This window comes from Dasypus novemcinctus, chromosome 23 (assembly GCF_030445035.2).
Source record: "Dasypus novemcinctus isolate mDasNov1 chromosome 23, mDasNov1.1.hap2, whole genome shotgun sequence".
Classification (NCBI taxonomy): Eukaryota; Metazoa; Chordata; class Mammalia; order Cingulata; family Dasypodidae; genus Dasypus; species Dasypus novemcinctus.
The window spans coordinates 14892962-14907130 of NC_080695.1; the positions used below are offsets into that span (position 1 = coordinate 14892962).

General features: G+C 51.0%; 1 protein-coding gene across 4 annotated transcripts; it reads left to right on the forward strand.

Annotated features, from left to right (window-relative positions):
- Positions 1–4925: 4925 nt before the first annotated feature.
- On the forward strand, positions 4926–13920 carry LOC101410718 (gap junction gamma-3 protein). Of its 4 annotated transcripts, none has more exons than XM_071211158.1 (5): positions 4926–5069; positions 8162–8939; positions 9239–9299; positions 9446–9692; positions 13615–13920. In XM_071211158.1, exons 2-3 carry the CDS (start codon positions 8168–8170, stop codon positions 9244–9246), a joined length of 780 nt encoding a protein of 259 aa, XP_071067259.1. In that variant the 5' UTR covers positions 4926–5069; positions 8162–8167; the 3' UTR covers positions 9247–9299; positions 9446–9692; positions 13615–13920. The 4 variants fall into 4 exon arrangements, with proteins under 4 accessions (XP_071067259.1, XP_071067260.1, XP_012380562.1 ...); XM_071211159.1 differs by having other exon boundaries at positions 9520–9692; XM_012525108.3 differs by lacking the exon at positions 9446–9692.
- The last annotated feature ends 249 nt before the right edge of the window (positions 13921–14169 follow it).

Genomic DNA, 14169 nt, shown 5'->3' on the forward strand with positions numbered 1-14169 from the left:
ATAAAAACAAAAAAACAAACATTTAGCAAACAAATGAAAACATCATCTCAGAGGCGCCCATGTGGCTCAGTGGTTGAGTGCCAGCTTCCCATGCTTGAGGTCTTGGGTTCAATTCCTAGCCCTCGTATCTTAAAAAAAAAAAAATGCTGATTTGATGGGTAGTGGCTTAAACTAGACATAAGTTTATTTCTCTATCATATAAAATAAGTTTAGAGCTGGTGGCAGCTACTCAGAAGCAGGATTCTTCAAACAGCTTCTGCCTTCATGGCTCATGGTCCAAAATGTGTTTTCCTGGAAATCCTACCCAGCAACTTTGGCTTATATCTCATGGGGCACCCCTAACTATAGCAATAGCAAATACTTGGAAATGTAGTGCATTAATTAACTAAAATGAACAAAATCAGAGTTCCTTTATTAAGGAAAAAGGGAAGGATGTGCATTGGGTAGACAAGTAGCATTTTCTGACCCAGTGGGGAAAAAATGGTATTTATTTTCTGTTTTATTGAGAATTTCTTTTATACCTAGACTGAACATTCACAGGCTTTGAATTATCTTTTCTGAATAGTCTGTTCATGCCCTTGCCAAGTTTATATATCAGTGCACTTAGAATTATCTTAAAATTTGTGTGGGCTATCAACATAATTTTTGCAGGATATTTTCCTGATGTGATATTTTCTCTTTTTTTTTCTCTGCGTTAGAGAGAGGGGTACCAGGAAGAGATTCACATTGATTTCTCCTAGGACAGCCTGAAAGCCTCCCTTCTCTGGGAGCAATGGCAAGGCTTTGGGGCTCCCCGGAGCACTGAGGCTAGCCTCTCTTATGGTGTGGCAGGTGGAACTCCGATGGCTGGGTCATGTTCTCAGGACTTCCGTCCTTGAAGACCCATGTAGACCCAAGAATTAGGACATCTCAAATCCTGCAGGGACCTCAAGAACCAAATGTTGGCAGCAGGTCTTTTGGAGGACCTTAAACCAGAAGCTACCAAAGTCCTGGACAGGGCCTGGGGAAGGGAAGGCTACCAGGGCACGGGCTGTGGGTGGTAGCTGCCTGAATCAGTCCTGGGTTATGGGGCTGCATATGCACCCCGGAAGTGGTTGTGCACGGGACAGAGAGGAGTTGTGCCCGAGCCAGGGGCAGGATGTGCGATGTAGGACACCTCCGGCCCTCTTCCTTGAAGAGGCCACTATCGACTCTGGGAGCTGTTTTGGGAAAGAGAGCAAACCCTGCTGTCAGCCTAATGAACAGGGTGTCCTTTTCCCACCCACTTGCCCCACTCTACCCCTCCCCATTCTTGCACATTTCACTAGACAAGGTCCTGGGTCAAGCAATGGGGGGTGGGAGCGAGTAAGAGGCTCAGGCATCACAGTTCTCGCTGGGCCTGGTGGAGAGGGGCTGGGGCCCCTGAGTTGCCGAGAGGACATGGCGCGGTTGCCATCCTGCTGTGCTATTTCTCCCAGCCAGGAGGAGAGGACATCTTGAGACCCACAGTGGTTTCGGGATGGGTGCTCCCCGGCCCTAATTAGCATGTAACTCAGTGCTCAGGGGGCTACCGGCCATAGCCCTCCTCGTTGTAGATTTTTTTTTATAGAGTTTGCCGTTTCTGTAGTGTTTGGCTCTGGGCCCTCCCTGAGGCCGACTTATTGAATGTGTCTCTGATCCAGTAGCTGTGCGCACTACCACTGGGAGAGCGTTCTTGGCAGGTTTTGTCCGTAGGAGTATTGTGTAGTTTGTAGGAGGCCATGGAATTGTCAGGGGCATAGAGTTGCTGTTGTAGGTGGTAGATCTGCTTTTCCCACCTCCCCACAGTTGAAACCAAAACCCTAAGAGAATTCATCTCCTTTCTTGCTTCTGCCAGAAGCCCCATCCATATCCTTCTGGGTAGCGGGCTACGTCCGGTTCCCACGGCGGGCCCCATAACAGAACTCCCAAGGCGTGTATTTGGTGGATAGTTTAGCCTGGTGGAAGGCTCCCACCTCTGGGGTTCCCAGTCCTGGATAGCCCTTTTTCACTAACTAGTATAAGGGCCTTAATGTTTGGACCAAGTGGGATATAAAAGGCCACCAAGAGCCCAACAGCCCCACAAAACCTTACAGTTGCTTTGGTGACCGGGGCTGTATTGGACTTTATCAATAACCGCTTCGGGGACCAGGTAACACTCAAGTGTTTGACCGCGAGCCCGGCCCCTGCAGCGTGCTGCCCTTCCCACCGCCCTCTGCTTTGGAGGTGGCCACGGGCCTGGGTGCCGGCCACAGATCAGCACCACATTGTCAAGGGACGGGAACCTGGTGGCGCCCTCTGGACACTCGGTTCAGGCAGGTCTGCAGCCACCATCCCGTGACAGGTTGTGGGAGAACAACTGACTCCCTTCTCATGTGAAAGCAAATTGGTCTTGGCGTTGGGGGGCTGTGGTTATGCTAAAGAATGCATTGGCCAGGTTCTAACCAACAGGGTAGGTGCCCACAGCCGCTTCTATTTATCCCACCTGCTGGGCAAGACGCAGCACCGCAGGTGTAGAAGCATCAGTGTTCATGGGTAATCCACAGTCATCCTCCGTGAACCTCCCCGTTTTCTTACTGGCCAGACTGGGCTATCGAAGGGGCTCTTGGCAGATGGACCGATACTCACACGATGGAGTCTCCACTGGTTGGCCCTATCTCTTTAGGACCCCGGCCGTCGGTGTTGCTTTATGGCTACTGTGTGTCGGGAACGGGGAGTTTGGGGGGCGCTCACTTAGCCCAGCCTCGCGTTACTGATTTCATGAACCACACCCTAGGTGAAATTCACCTGCTGAGGTCGCCAAGGTTGATCCAGTTACCAATGCCCAAAATGTATTTGGGTATAGGGGCTTTGTACAGGGCAGAGCGTTTAGGAGCTAGTGGCCAATTTGCACTATGAGAGACACCTACCTGCCCACCTTCACCCTCCACCCCGTGTCATCAGCCGCCCGCGGGGGCCTCGGAAGGACTTGGCTTTGCCCTACATCAGGGACAATTCTGCTCCCGTGTCCATGAGAACTGAAATCTTCTGTTTATTATGTGGGAACCAATGGACAGTGAGTTCAACGTGAGACCTCCAGTTGCCAGAAACCGGACCCCCAGGAGAACTTGGCCTGCCCCTCACCTACGGGGCTGGGGGAGCCAGCTGAGGATTCCTCAGGCACAGGGGCGATGGAGTCTTGCAGAACTTTTGTTCTGGCTTTAGCCTCTTCCACAAGTCCACTAATGCCATCTTGGGTTTTGTGTCTCTCTTTTCCTTTCGGTGTTCCGGCTGCTGGCAGGTCAGTCCGCGTTTGTGTTCCGGTCACCCACTTGGGTCCATTGTTACTTTTCTGTTTTGCCTTTTCCTCGGTCTTTTGTCCACAAGCTGCTCCCGCTGCCTGGCACCCCGTTTCCTTATCCCTCAGTTTGTCCTAGATCCACTGTGTCCGGAGCAGCTCTGGACACAGGGGCCCCACCGTGGGGCTGAGGATGGAATCGAGGGAGCCAAACCCTTGTCCAGAGGTGACCGTGAGATGTTGGCCTTCATGCCCACGGTAAATAGTTGACTGGCAGGTCCACGAAAGTGCTGGGCAGAAATCGCCTGTTTCACCCCCGGTTCCCTTCTGCAGCCTGTAACGCCCAGGGCTGCCCCCGGACCGGCCCTCCCAGCACAGCCCCTTCCTGGGGCCAGGCCCACCCAAGCCTGAGACCACTTGGCTTAAAAGAGCCTCGCCCCTGGCGGGCCACGGGTACGCAGAGGTGCTGCCCAGCGCAGGCTGCTGAGGACGCTGGCCAGTTTAGCCATCTGGGGTCCCCACAACTAGACCCTCGGCCCCTCCATCCCACAGACGCCATAACCAACCAGCAACGGATTCTTTTTGGCGAAACTCTGCCCCTAGTTCTACCAACTCGGCGGGGCACGGGGTGGGTGGGGGGCCTGGAGCCATGCCTGGGGATCTCTTGGGATCCACTTTTGTCGTCCTAAGAGGCCTGGCCTGCAGGCCACCTCGATTTCTTCTTCCCAATCTACTTCCTCGTGCCCACCTCAGCCAATGTGCTACTCTCCCAGGGACCCCACTTCCGTGGGTCCCACTGCGGCTTGGCGGTGGGGGCCACCAGCAGGCCAAGGTTTCCACGGTGCATCCCGCTCTTTGATTTTTTTTTTTCAGGAAAATCATTTATGTTCAATAAGCGTCCCGCTCTTTGACCTTGGCAGTCATTGATTCTGCATTGTTGGCGCTGCAGCTCGCACGTCCTTTCCTAAACCCGGCTGTGGTTCCAGTTGGTGGACATTGGCCTCGGCCACCCTGTGTGGCTCAACCACGGCCACCCTAGGCCCACAGCCACTTCCCCTCTCGCCTTCTTTTTCTTTCCCACGCCAAGAGCTTCTAGGACCTCGGTCAGGCCCTCTGGTGTTTTCGGGGCGTCCCTGTCCTCACACACTGGCCCCCGAGTGTCTGAGGCCCACACCACAGCCCCCCACATGGAGGCTGTGGGGTTCCCCGGGATCTCCCCGCTCACCCAGAGTCTGCTCGCCAGCTGTGCTCCTGCAGACATCAGCCTTCTTTGCTCCCGGGGTGTCCCCTGGCTCCAGAGTCCCAGGAAGCCTCGGGAAGACACACGGAGCATGACCTGGTTTATTGGGGGGACCTCGCGATCGGGGGGGTCGAGGGTGGCAGTTGGACTCCGCACAGCGCTCGGGGGGAGAGCCGCAGATTACACGGGGGAGAACTAAGAAGGCACAGGGTCAAGCCGTGCAAGGACGCAGGAACGCGCACCCGGGAACGTGTCTGGGGCCCCTGGTGCGGGAAGCGGTCGGCCCAGCACGGGGCGCCCCTTCCAGGATGTCCCGGGGGTCCCCGTTTCACTGAACTTGGAAAACAGAACAGAGTTTCTCTCCAGAACCGCCCTGGAGCCGCAGCCCGGGCCCCCAGAGCAGCCCTTTCACCCTTCCCTGGGGCTGCCAGGAATGACACGGGGCGGGGGACACGTGGGCGGTAGCGGGCAGGGCCTGGCAGCGGCGCTCGGCGGCTTCGCGAGGCTCTCCTCTCGTCCTCCCCGTCTGTGGCTGCGTCTCCTCCAGGCTGCGGGGTGAGTGCACGGTCGCTGCGGCGGGGGGCTGCCCTGTGCCCCCATCACAGGGCCCTTAGCAACACCGGGGCGTGCTTTAGTGAGTCAGGGCCTGAGACTCTGCATTCCTGACAGTGCCGGGGACCACACATGAGGAGAAGCATGGAGAACGTCTCCCGGGCTGAGCGGGGTGGGAGGGCAGCCCTCACACCTTGACCCTCAGAGTGGGCTTCTGCCAGAATCCTCTCCAAAAGAAAGAGAGACTTAGGAAAAACCCTTAAAAAAAAACATTGGTCTACATATTTGAAAGTCTGAAACGCTGGGCTTTCTCTCCTCTGTCAGCTCTTGCACTCAGGGCTATTGATTCCCTGACCAAAATCTTGGCAGGGCTCAGATCCTGCCATGCCTCTCCCAAAGAAATTAATTTGCAAATCATTTTTTTCCGCTTCTCAAAACAGAGCTGTGTCCCCAAGGCCGAGCCTTGTCTCCAGAGCTGAGCCTGGGGCTATGGAAGCATCCCCTTCCCTGAAGCTGGGCTGGGGGCTCTGGGGGGGCGGGGGGCAGGGGGGGGGGCGTGCATGTCTCAGAGAGTGAGCAGGTGGGCTGGGGGCTGCTGAGCCGATGGGGGAGGCCGCAGGGTCCCGGGAAAGCAGGGGAAGGAGGCGGGAAGCTGCTAAGGCTCCGGCCGTGTAGAAACGCCCTCTGGCCCGCGGGCTTTGGTGGGCGATACGGCCCCTGAACGTGTGTGGTGGTAGCCGGCCCCAGCATAAGGCTTCTCAGGCAAGTCCTCTTGTCCTGCTTTCACCCCTTCTCCCTTTCAGACCCCAAAGCTCCATCTAGGGCTCTGGTGCCCTCAGCTGGGGTCTGAGAGCCTCTCGGAGCGCATTTGGGTGTCCGGTGAGGGGCCTGGGGTGGGCGAGGGAGAGACACTTAGGGTCCCTGGAAGGTACTCGAATTCCTGACACAGGGAGCATGCCAGGCCTGCTCTGTGTCAAAGTCCAGGTCTGCTGGAAATGTGCTTAGACCAGGGGTCTGTGAGCTTGAATTGAAATTCAAAAAAGCATTATTCTTGTGGGGACGTGTTGGCGCGGGTGTGAGATATTTATTAAACAATACACAGTAGAGCACAGCCTTAGCTAGGGGTCCGTGGTGTTCACCTGACTGGCAAAGGGGTCCGTGGAACAAAAAAGGTTAAGGACCCCTGGTTTAGAGGGTGCGGGGCCTGCGCTTGGAAAGGAGATGAGGCTGCGAGCAAGGCTTGAGAATTTACCACGTTAGCATTTAGTGGGGCAACCCGGAGAGCGGGGCAGGCTTCCTCGGAGCCCGGGGCTCCCTCCCCGAAGTCCAGGAACCCCGCAGATTTAGGAGGCGGGCAGGGCTTGCAGGAGCCCTCACAGACGGGGCTGGTCCAGGGAGGGTGGGAGACCAGCCTGGAAGGGGGGCTGGGCAGGTGACTATGGCCCCTCCACATGGAAGCTGGAAAAGCGCTCTGGGCTGGGCTGGCACGGAGAGCTCACTTTAGAGTGCTGGAAGCAGACCAGGAACAGAGCCCTGGCACTGCCAGTGCTGCCCTAAGGCAGTGCTTCCCAACTGGGGTGAATGTGTGTCCCCTCCCAAGAGACATTTAGCAATGTCGGGAGACATCGTAGTTGTCACAGTGGGGGTGGGGGAGGAGCAACATTCTACAGTGAACAGGACAGCCATGCCCACCCCCCAGCAAAGACTGACCAGCCCCAGGCATCACCAGCCCCCCAACTCCTTCCCCTCAGTTCTCTGTCGATCTCAATTCCCCCCCAAACAAAACTTAGTTTATTGCAGAACTACTCACCCCTTCCCCCTGCCCCGGGTCCTCCTCTAAGTGCTTTCTCAGCTAAGGAGAGACTCAAGGACACGGAAGGGAGAATAGCCTTGGAGAGGTCCCTTCTAAGACCACGGAGGAGGAGGAAGCATGAAGGGAAAAGAGAGGCAGGGCAGGGGTCTCACGTCCAAGAGCCTCTGTTCTCTGTGGAATGAGGATCGTGTGGTCTTCCGAGCAGGGAGTGGGGCATGTAGGAGCTTGGACTAAAGTAGGGACATCTGAAATTGCTGGGGTCGAGGAAGGCTGCTGGCAAAGGCGCAGAGCGCACATGTGGGCTCGTAGTAGGATGGCATTTTGACCAGGGAATTGAAGTATTTCTGAAACCTGCCTCTGACCATGAGGGAGAGATGGGCCCAAGGAGCAAAGGCAAAGGAGAGACAGATTTCAGATTTTTATCCAGTCAGCTCTGGTTTTGGCCCCAAACCTCATTGCATTTAACTCTGGGTTTCCTTCAAACTATTTTTTTCTCTCTTTCCTAAACTGGTTATGTCTAAAGAGCATCTGACTTAAAAAAAACCTTGAGACTTGCTGCCTGCTTCACCCACATCCTCCTCTGAGCCCCCAAAGCTCACTGTGTCTCAATCTAACCACCGTGATTGGAGCCCAGGCCATCCCAGATACAACTGCTAGCCCTGAGGGCTGGAACCAGAGGACAGCAGACAGCAGAGGCTCGTTTCCCCCAGGGTCAGCGCTGATTGGGTGGAGCTGATGGGCGTAGCCCCAGGCCTGGCAGCCCTCACCTGGGGGAACAAAAGGTTTCAAAAGACAAGTAATCCAAAAAGCCACTCTGGTCTCTCTTTTTTATTATTGTTTTTAAAAAGGAGGTACCGGGGATTGAACCTGGGACCTCGTACATGTGAAACAGGCACTCAGCCACTGAGCTACACCTGTGCTCCTGGTCTCTTACAATTTAGCCTTTGGAAGCAGGTGAGAGGGAAAGAGGGAAAGAGAGACACAGGCAGACCCTGATCTCCTCCTACCCTGAGATGCGTGTCGAGTTCCTCTCCACTTGAGCAATCCAGAAGGGGAAGACGTAGAGAGAGCTACACCCACAAACACTATTATTATTTTACACAAATAATTTCATCAGCTGGCAGATAGTGCAGTCACAGTCTTGGTGTTTGATCCACCAGATCTTGGAGGGGAGCAAAAAGGTTTGCCTTCCCCATCCTTAAATAAGAGTGGAGAGGGCCTGGAGCTCACTCTAAAGGCCAGTGAGCAGCATGCTTTTGGTGACCATTGTCCTCTGCTCCAGGCCAGGATGTGCGGGCGCTTCCTGAGGCGGCTGCTGGCCGAGGAGAGCCGCCACTCCAGCCCCGTGGGGCGCCTCCTGCTCCCCGGGCTCCTGGGCTTCCGCGTGGCGCTGCTGGCTGCCTGCGGGCCTGGGGTCTTCACGGACGAGCAGAGCGAATTCGAGTGCAACACCCAGCAGCCAGGGTGCAAGGCCGCCTGCTTGGATGCCCTCCGGCTGCTCTCCCCGCTGCGCTTCTGGGCCTTCCAGGTGATGCTGGCGGCCGTGCCCGGCGCCCTCTACTTGGCCTTCACCCTGTACCACGTGCTCTGGCACTGGGAGGAACCGGGAAAGGAGAAGGAAGAGGACACGCTGGCCGTCGAGGGGGATGGTGGCCGAGTGGCTGCCGGGTCCAGGGGCCGCAGGCTGCTCTGGGCCTATGTGGCTCAGCTGGGGGCTCGGGTGGTCCTGGAGGGGGCCACCCTGGCGGGGCAGTACCACCTCTATGGGGTCCACATGCCCAGCTCCTCTTCATGTCGCAAAGAGCCTTGCTTTGGCAGCATAACCTGCGTCTCGTCCCGCGCCTCTGAGCAGTCCATCTTCCTAAAGGCCATGTTTGGGGTCAGCGGGCTCTGTCTCTGCCTCACCCTTTTGGAGCTTGTGCTCCTGGGCCTGGGGAGATGGTGGAGGACATTGAAGCACAAGTGTTCTAACTACTTCCCCACTTCAAAGAGCCCCAGAAGACACAAGGAACCAACTAACTGCCCAGTGGTGGGAACAAAAGAGCAGCGCCCAGAAGCAGGTGAGATGGACACAGGTGACCCTCTTTCTTCCTTCTCCATCCTAATGATTTCCTCCCAGGTCAGGTTCCTCTCCCTTCTGGGAAGTACAACTTCCACATGGTGTAACCTAGAAAGCCAGGCTTCAGTCAGATGCGTTCTAACCACTGCCCTCAATCTATCTCCAGGTCCCGTCCCCACCACTGTAACGTTTCCTTCCAATGAACCAGGGTCAGAGTGATTGAGAACCTCCTGCAATTCCACTTAGGTCCCTTCCCACGGAGAACGAGTCTCAGCTCATGCTCGCTTCTCTACTTTTCAGAGTTATGAAGACACGTGGCTCAGCAGGAAGCCCTGTGATTGGACCTTCTTCCTAGCCTTCAGTAAGTGGGGATTTATGCCCAGGACAAGAGAGAGGCTGAGGAAGGATCTCTAAGAGCCAGGGGTGGGGCTTGGTGTCTAAAGCATTTCCTTTGAAGAACCCCTGATCGTACCTTCTCACCCAAATTCTCTGGGGTCACTGGCGCAGTTTTCACAGGCTTGGTTCCAGAGTCCGCCGGCAGAAGCTTCCAGGAAATCAGTGCCCCTCCCTGCCCTGCTCAGTAGATGCCGACGCTGCTGCTGGCTTTCCTGATGCTGGAGACAGTGCGGCCTGCAGTTCCAGTGACCACTCTGTTGTCCTACATTTCCTGCTGCCCCCAGAGACAGAGTCCTGTGACCTATGACTGTCCTCAGCCCTCCAGCATGTGTCACAGCCAGCCGCTCTGGCCTTCCAGGTGTCTGAACCTCATGTCCCTTCATTATCTGGCTAAGATTCCTGCAGGTGCCCACTGTGCGTTCGGGGGCTCATGGCCCCTTGACCACAAAGCGCTCGGATTCCTGCTGAATTCTCCTTCCCTGCTTGGTGCGTTTCCCGCACTGTCACCAGCACAGCAGCAGCTCAGTATAACCCTGTAACTCAGCACCACTCAGAAAAGAGTGTCCTCTTACTGCCGACGGCTCAAGTCTGAACATCAGGACTCTTTCCTGGAGTCTCTTGGCCATTCCCGTCCAGGACAGCCCTGGCCTCCGGGCTCACTGTAGAAGCGCCCCCTCCGCCCGCGCTGCCCGGCAGCTCTCAACCAAGAGCAGTTACCGAGCCTTGTTTTCTCCTTCTGAATCCCAAGTCATTCCTCCCTGAGACAGGAAGTGTCTTTCCGGGGGAAAGACATTTGGTGCCCAAAGGGACACTTTGGCAACAACGTTTCCTCTGCCCACTCGCAGGTGTTTCATAAAGACCTGCTTGCTGACCATAGCCAGAGCCCAGCAAGAGCAGACCAAGGGCACAGCAGATGCCACCATTTGGAGTCCCTCTTTCATGTATGCCCCCCATTAATTTTTTTGTTTTTACTAAGGTATAAGTCACATAACTTAAAATTAAACATTTTAAAGTGAATAATTCCCTGAGAGATAGTACATCCAAATGTTGTACATCCATTCATTACCACTACCTAATTCCAAAACGTTTTCATCACCCCAAAGGCATATTAAGTAGTCACTCCCTGTTAACTCTGTGGTTAACTTTTTGAGAAACTGCCAATTTTCCACAGCAGCTACACACCCTTTTACATTCCCACCAGCAATTTATAGGGGTTCCAATTTCTCCACGTCTTTGCCAATGTTTGTTATTTTTTTAAATTATAGCCATCCTAGTGGTTAGTAAGTGGTATATCATCATTTTGATTTGTATTTCCCTGATGGCTAAAGACAATGAACATCTTTTCATATCCTATTGTCCGTTTGCATATCTTTTTTGAATATAGGTCTAATCAAATTTTTTGCCGTTTTTTAAAAAAGATTTCTTTATTTTATTTTTTTCTCCCCCACCTCGTTGTTTTGCCCTCGTTGTCTGCTCTCCATGTCTGCTTGTCTGCTTTTTAGGAGGCACCAGGAACCAAACCTGGGGCCTGCCTTTGTTAGAGGGTGGTGCCCAATCACTTGGGCCACCTCTGCTCCCTGCTTGTTGTGTCTCTCATTGTGTTTCCTCGTTGTGTCTCTTGGTTGCGCCAGGCCATCACGTCAGTTCTCTGTCTTGCTTATCTTCTTTTTAGGAGGCACCAAGAGCTGAACTCGGCATCCCTCATGTGGTAGGCAGGAGCCCAGCTGCTCGAGCCACATCTGCTTCCCTCTTGCCATTTTTTAATTGGGCTTGTCTTTTTGTTGTTGTGTTATAAGAGTTCTTTTATATATTCTGGATACTAGATCCTTATTAGATATATTATTTGCAAAATTTTTTCCCCATTCTGTGGCTTATCTTTTAGTTTTCCTAAGAAAGCTTTTGATGCAGGAAAGTAGTTCTTTTCTCATTAAACTTTGTTTTAATGGGTTTCAAAATTCTGTGAGAGTTTTGGTCAAGTTGTTATAAAAGTAATTTTGATGAAGTCCAGTTTATCTATTTTTTCTTTGGTTTCTTGTCTTCTTTCCATATTTAAGAAACTATTGCCTAATTTAAAGTCATGAAGATTTACATATGTTTCCTTCTAAAAGTTTTATAGTTTTAACCCTTACATTCAGGTTTTTGATCAATTTTTTTGATAATTTATGTATGTGGTGTGACATAGGTGTCCAAATTAATTCTTTTGCATGTGAATATCCAGTAGTCCCAGTAGCACTTGTTGAAGACTATTTTTCTCCATTTAATGGCTTTGGCAAATTTATTAAAAATCAATTGACCATCGTTTTAAGGATTATTTCTGGATTCTCAATTCTATTCCATTGGTCTATATGTTTATCCTTATGCCAATAGTCTTTCCATACAACCCAGCAATTGTACTTCTACCCAACTGATTTGAAAACTTAGGTCCATATGAAACTTCCATGTGAATGTTTACATCAACTTTAATCATAACTGACAAAAACTGGAAGCAACCGAGATGTCTTCCTATAGGTGAATGGATGAACAAACTGGCACATCCACAATATTCAATCCTCTTCAGTGATCAAAAGGAATGATTTCTCAAGCCACGCAAAAACACCAATGAACTTTAAATACATATTGCTAAGAGAAAGAAGCCAGTCTTAAAGACTACATGTTGTATGATTCCATTTATATGACATTGGGAAAATGCAAAACTATGGTGTCAGTAAAAGGACAATTGGTGTCCAGGATTTAAGGAGGGGGGAAGATTGAAGAGCAATTTTATTTTATTTTATTTTTTAAGATTTATTTATTTATTTCTCTCCCCTTCCCCCCCACCCTGGTTGTCTGTTCTCTGTGTCTATTTGCTGCATCTTCTTTGTCCGCTTCTGTTGTTGTCAGCGGCACAGGAATCTGTTTCTTTGTGCTGCATCATATTTTTGTGTCATTTCTCGGTGTGGGTGGTGCCATTCTTAGGTAGGCTGCACTTCCTTTCGCGCTGGGCAGCTCTCCTTACGGGGCGCACTCCTTGCACGTGGGGCTCCCCTACGCAGGGGACACCCCTGTGTGGCACGGCACTCCTTGCGCACATCAGCACTGCGCATGGGCCAGCTCCACATGGGTCAAGGAGGCCCCGGGTTTGAACCGCGGACCTCCCATGTGATAGACAGACGCCCTAACCACTGGGCCAAGTCCGCCGTCCTGAAGAGCAATTTTAGAGTAGTGAACTGATTCTATGTAGTTCTATAATTGCACATACATGATACTATGCATTACTTAAAATCCATGGAACTTTTTATCACAGAGAGTGAACCTTACTGCATGCAAATTAAAAATAAAACATTTAGAAAGTTGGGGGAATCCCGCAGACTATGAGGAAAGAATCTAACTATGTTACAAATATATGAAATAATCTTGCTGAAGGGAGTGTGAGAAAATTTGCTGACCTAAATAACTTTGGAAATGACCGTAGACTGTAAGACTAACGGCAAAAAGAACTGTACAGAAGCACTGTGCACTAGTTGTTAAAGTTGATTTCCACAGGGGTATGGGAAAGAAACTTTGCTGTGGACTGGAATTGAACAATTAAGTAAATAGATGGTGGATGGTTTCTCAGCAGGTTTCTCCCTGTTAGAATGGGAGGTTATATTCAAGCGGGGGGGATGGTGAGAATGATCCATGTGGTGCTGGAGAAAAGTTGGAGAAATCAGTATGAACTCACATTTAGCAGAATGTAGATATATATTGGGGGGAGAGAGAACTATTTTTAGATATGTTTATAAACATAGTCCAGTGTACACACATGTGTTTTCTTGCTCTGTCAGCTAGGAGGGCCTGGACACAATGACACTCCTGTAGCAACAAGCCCACCCCAGTACCCAGAACTTTGTTTCTAATATCATTCTTCAAAAAAAGGAACTAGGGCTCTTTGGAGAAATGTCTTATGTTAGGGGTAGTGCAGGGAACTCCTTGTAGTGCCATAAAATCAGGAAATGCTAAAAAAGAAACAAAAACAAATACAATGATGGAAGAATGTCAAAGGGTCATAGGAGCCAATTGAAAGAGCTCCCAATGGTCAAAGCTGTAGCAATTTGAGCTACAAAACAATGTACTATTGGATTATAATCCAAAGTATAAAAATAAACATATATACATTTTTTTTTAGGTACCAGGCTGGGGACTGAACCTGGGACCTTGTCTATGGGAAGCTTGTTCTCAACCACTGAGCCACATCAGCTCCCCTGAGTTGGTTTTTTCATTTGTTTGCTAATTGTTTTTTTTGTTTGTTTGTTTGTTTTTAGGAGGCACCAGGGACCAAACCCGGGAACTTCCGTGTGGGAAGCAGGCACTCAACTGTTTGAGCCACATCTGCTCCTCATAATTACCTTTTAACAGTATATATAGAATCAATATTTTACCACTTCAGTTGAATATTGAATTCTTACCACCACCTAAATCCCTTTATCTTCTTACTTTTATGTTATTGCTATCTTTTGTAATACATCCTACAATGAAACCCAACAGAACATTGTAACTTTTCATTTCACCTATAAAACATATTTTAAAGATATCAATAAAAGAATACTAGTCTAGTATATTTACCCAAATGTTTACCTCTTCTATTGCTATTCCTTCATTCATGATGTTCCAAGTTTTCCTCTAGTAGAATATTCCTTCTGTCTGAAGAACTGCATTTAACAATTCTTTTAGAATGGGTCTGTGGGCATATTCTCTTTGTTTCTCTACATCAGAATATGTCTTTATTTTGTCTTCATTTTTTGAAGGATATTTTCACTGGATATAGGATTCTGAATTGACTATTTCTTTTCTTTCAGCACTTTTAAAAGTTTAGTGCC

Excerpts from the sequence above, each read along its gene's own strand:
- LOC101410718 (XM_012525107.3), top strand. The coding sequence starts at position 8,168 with ATGTGCGGGCGCTTCCTGAGGCGGCTGCTGGCCGAGGAGAGCCGCCAC. Across the intron at positions 8,940-13,614 it reads AGAGCAGCGCCCAGAAGCAG|GAGGCACCAGGGACCAAACC; the intron begins GTGAGATGGACA and ends GTTTGTTTTTAG.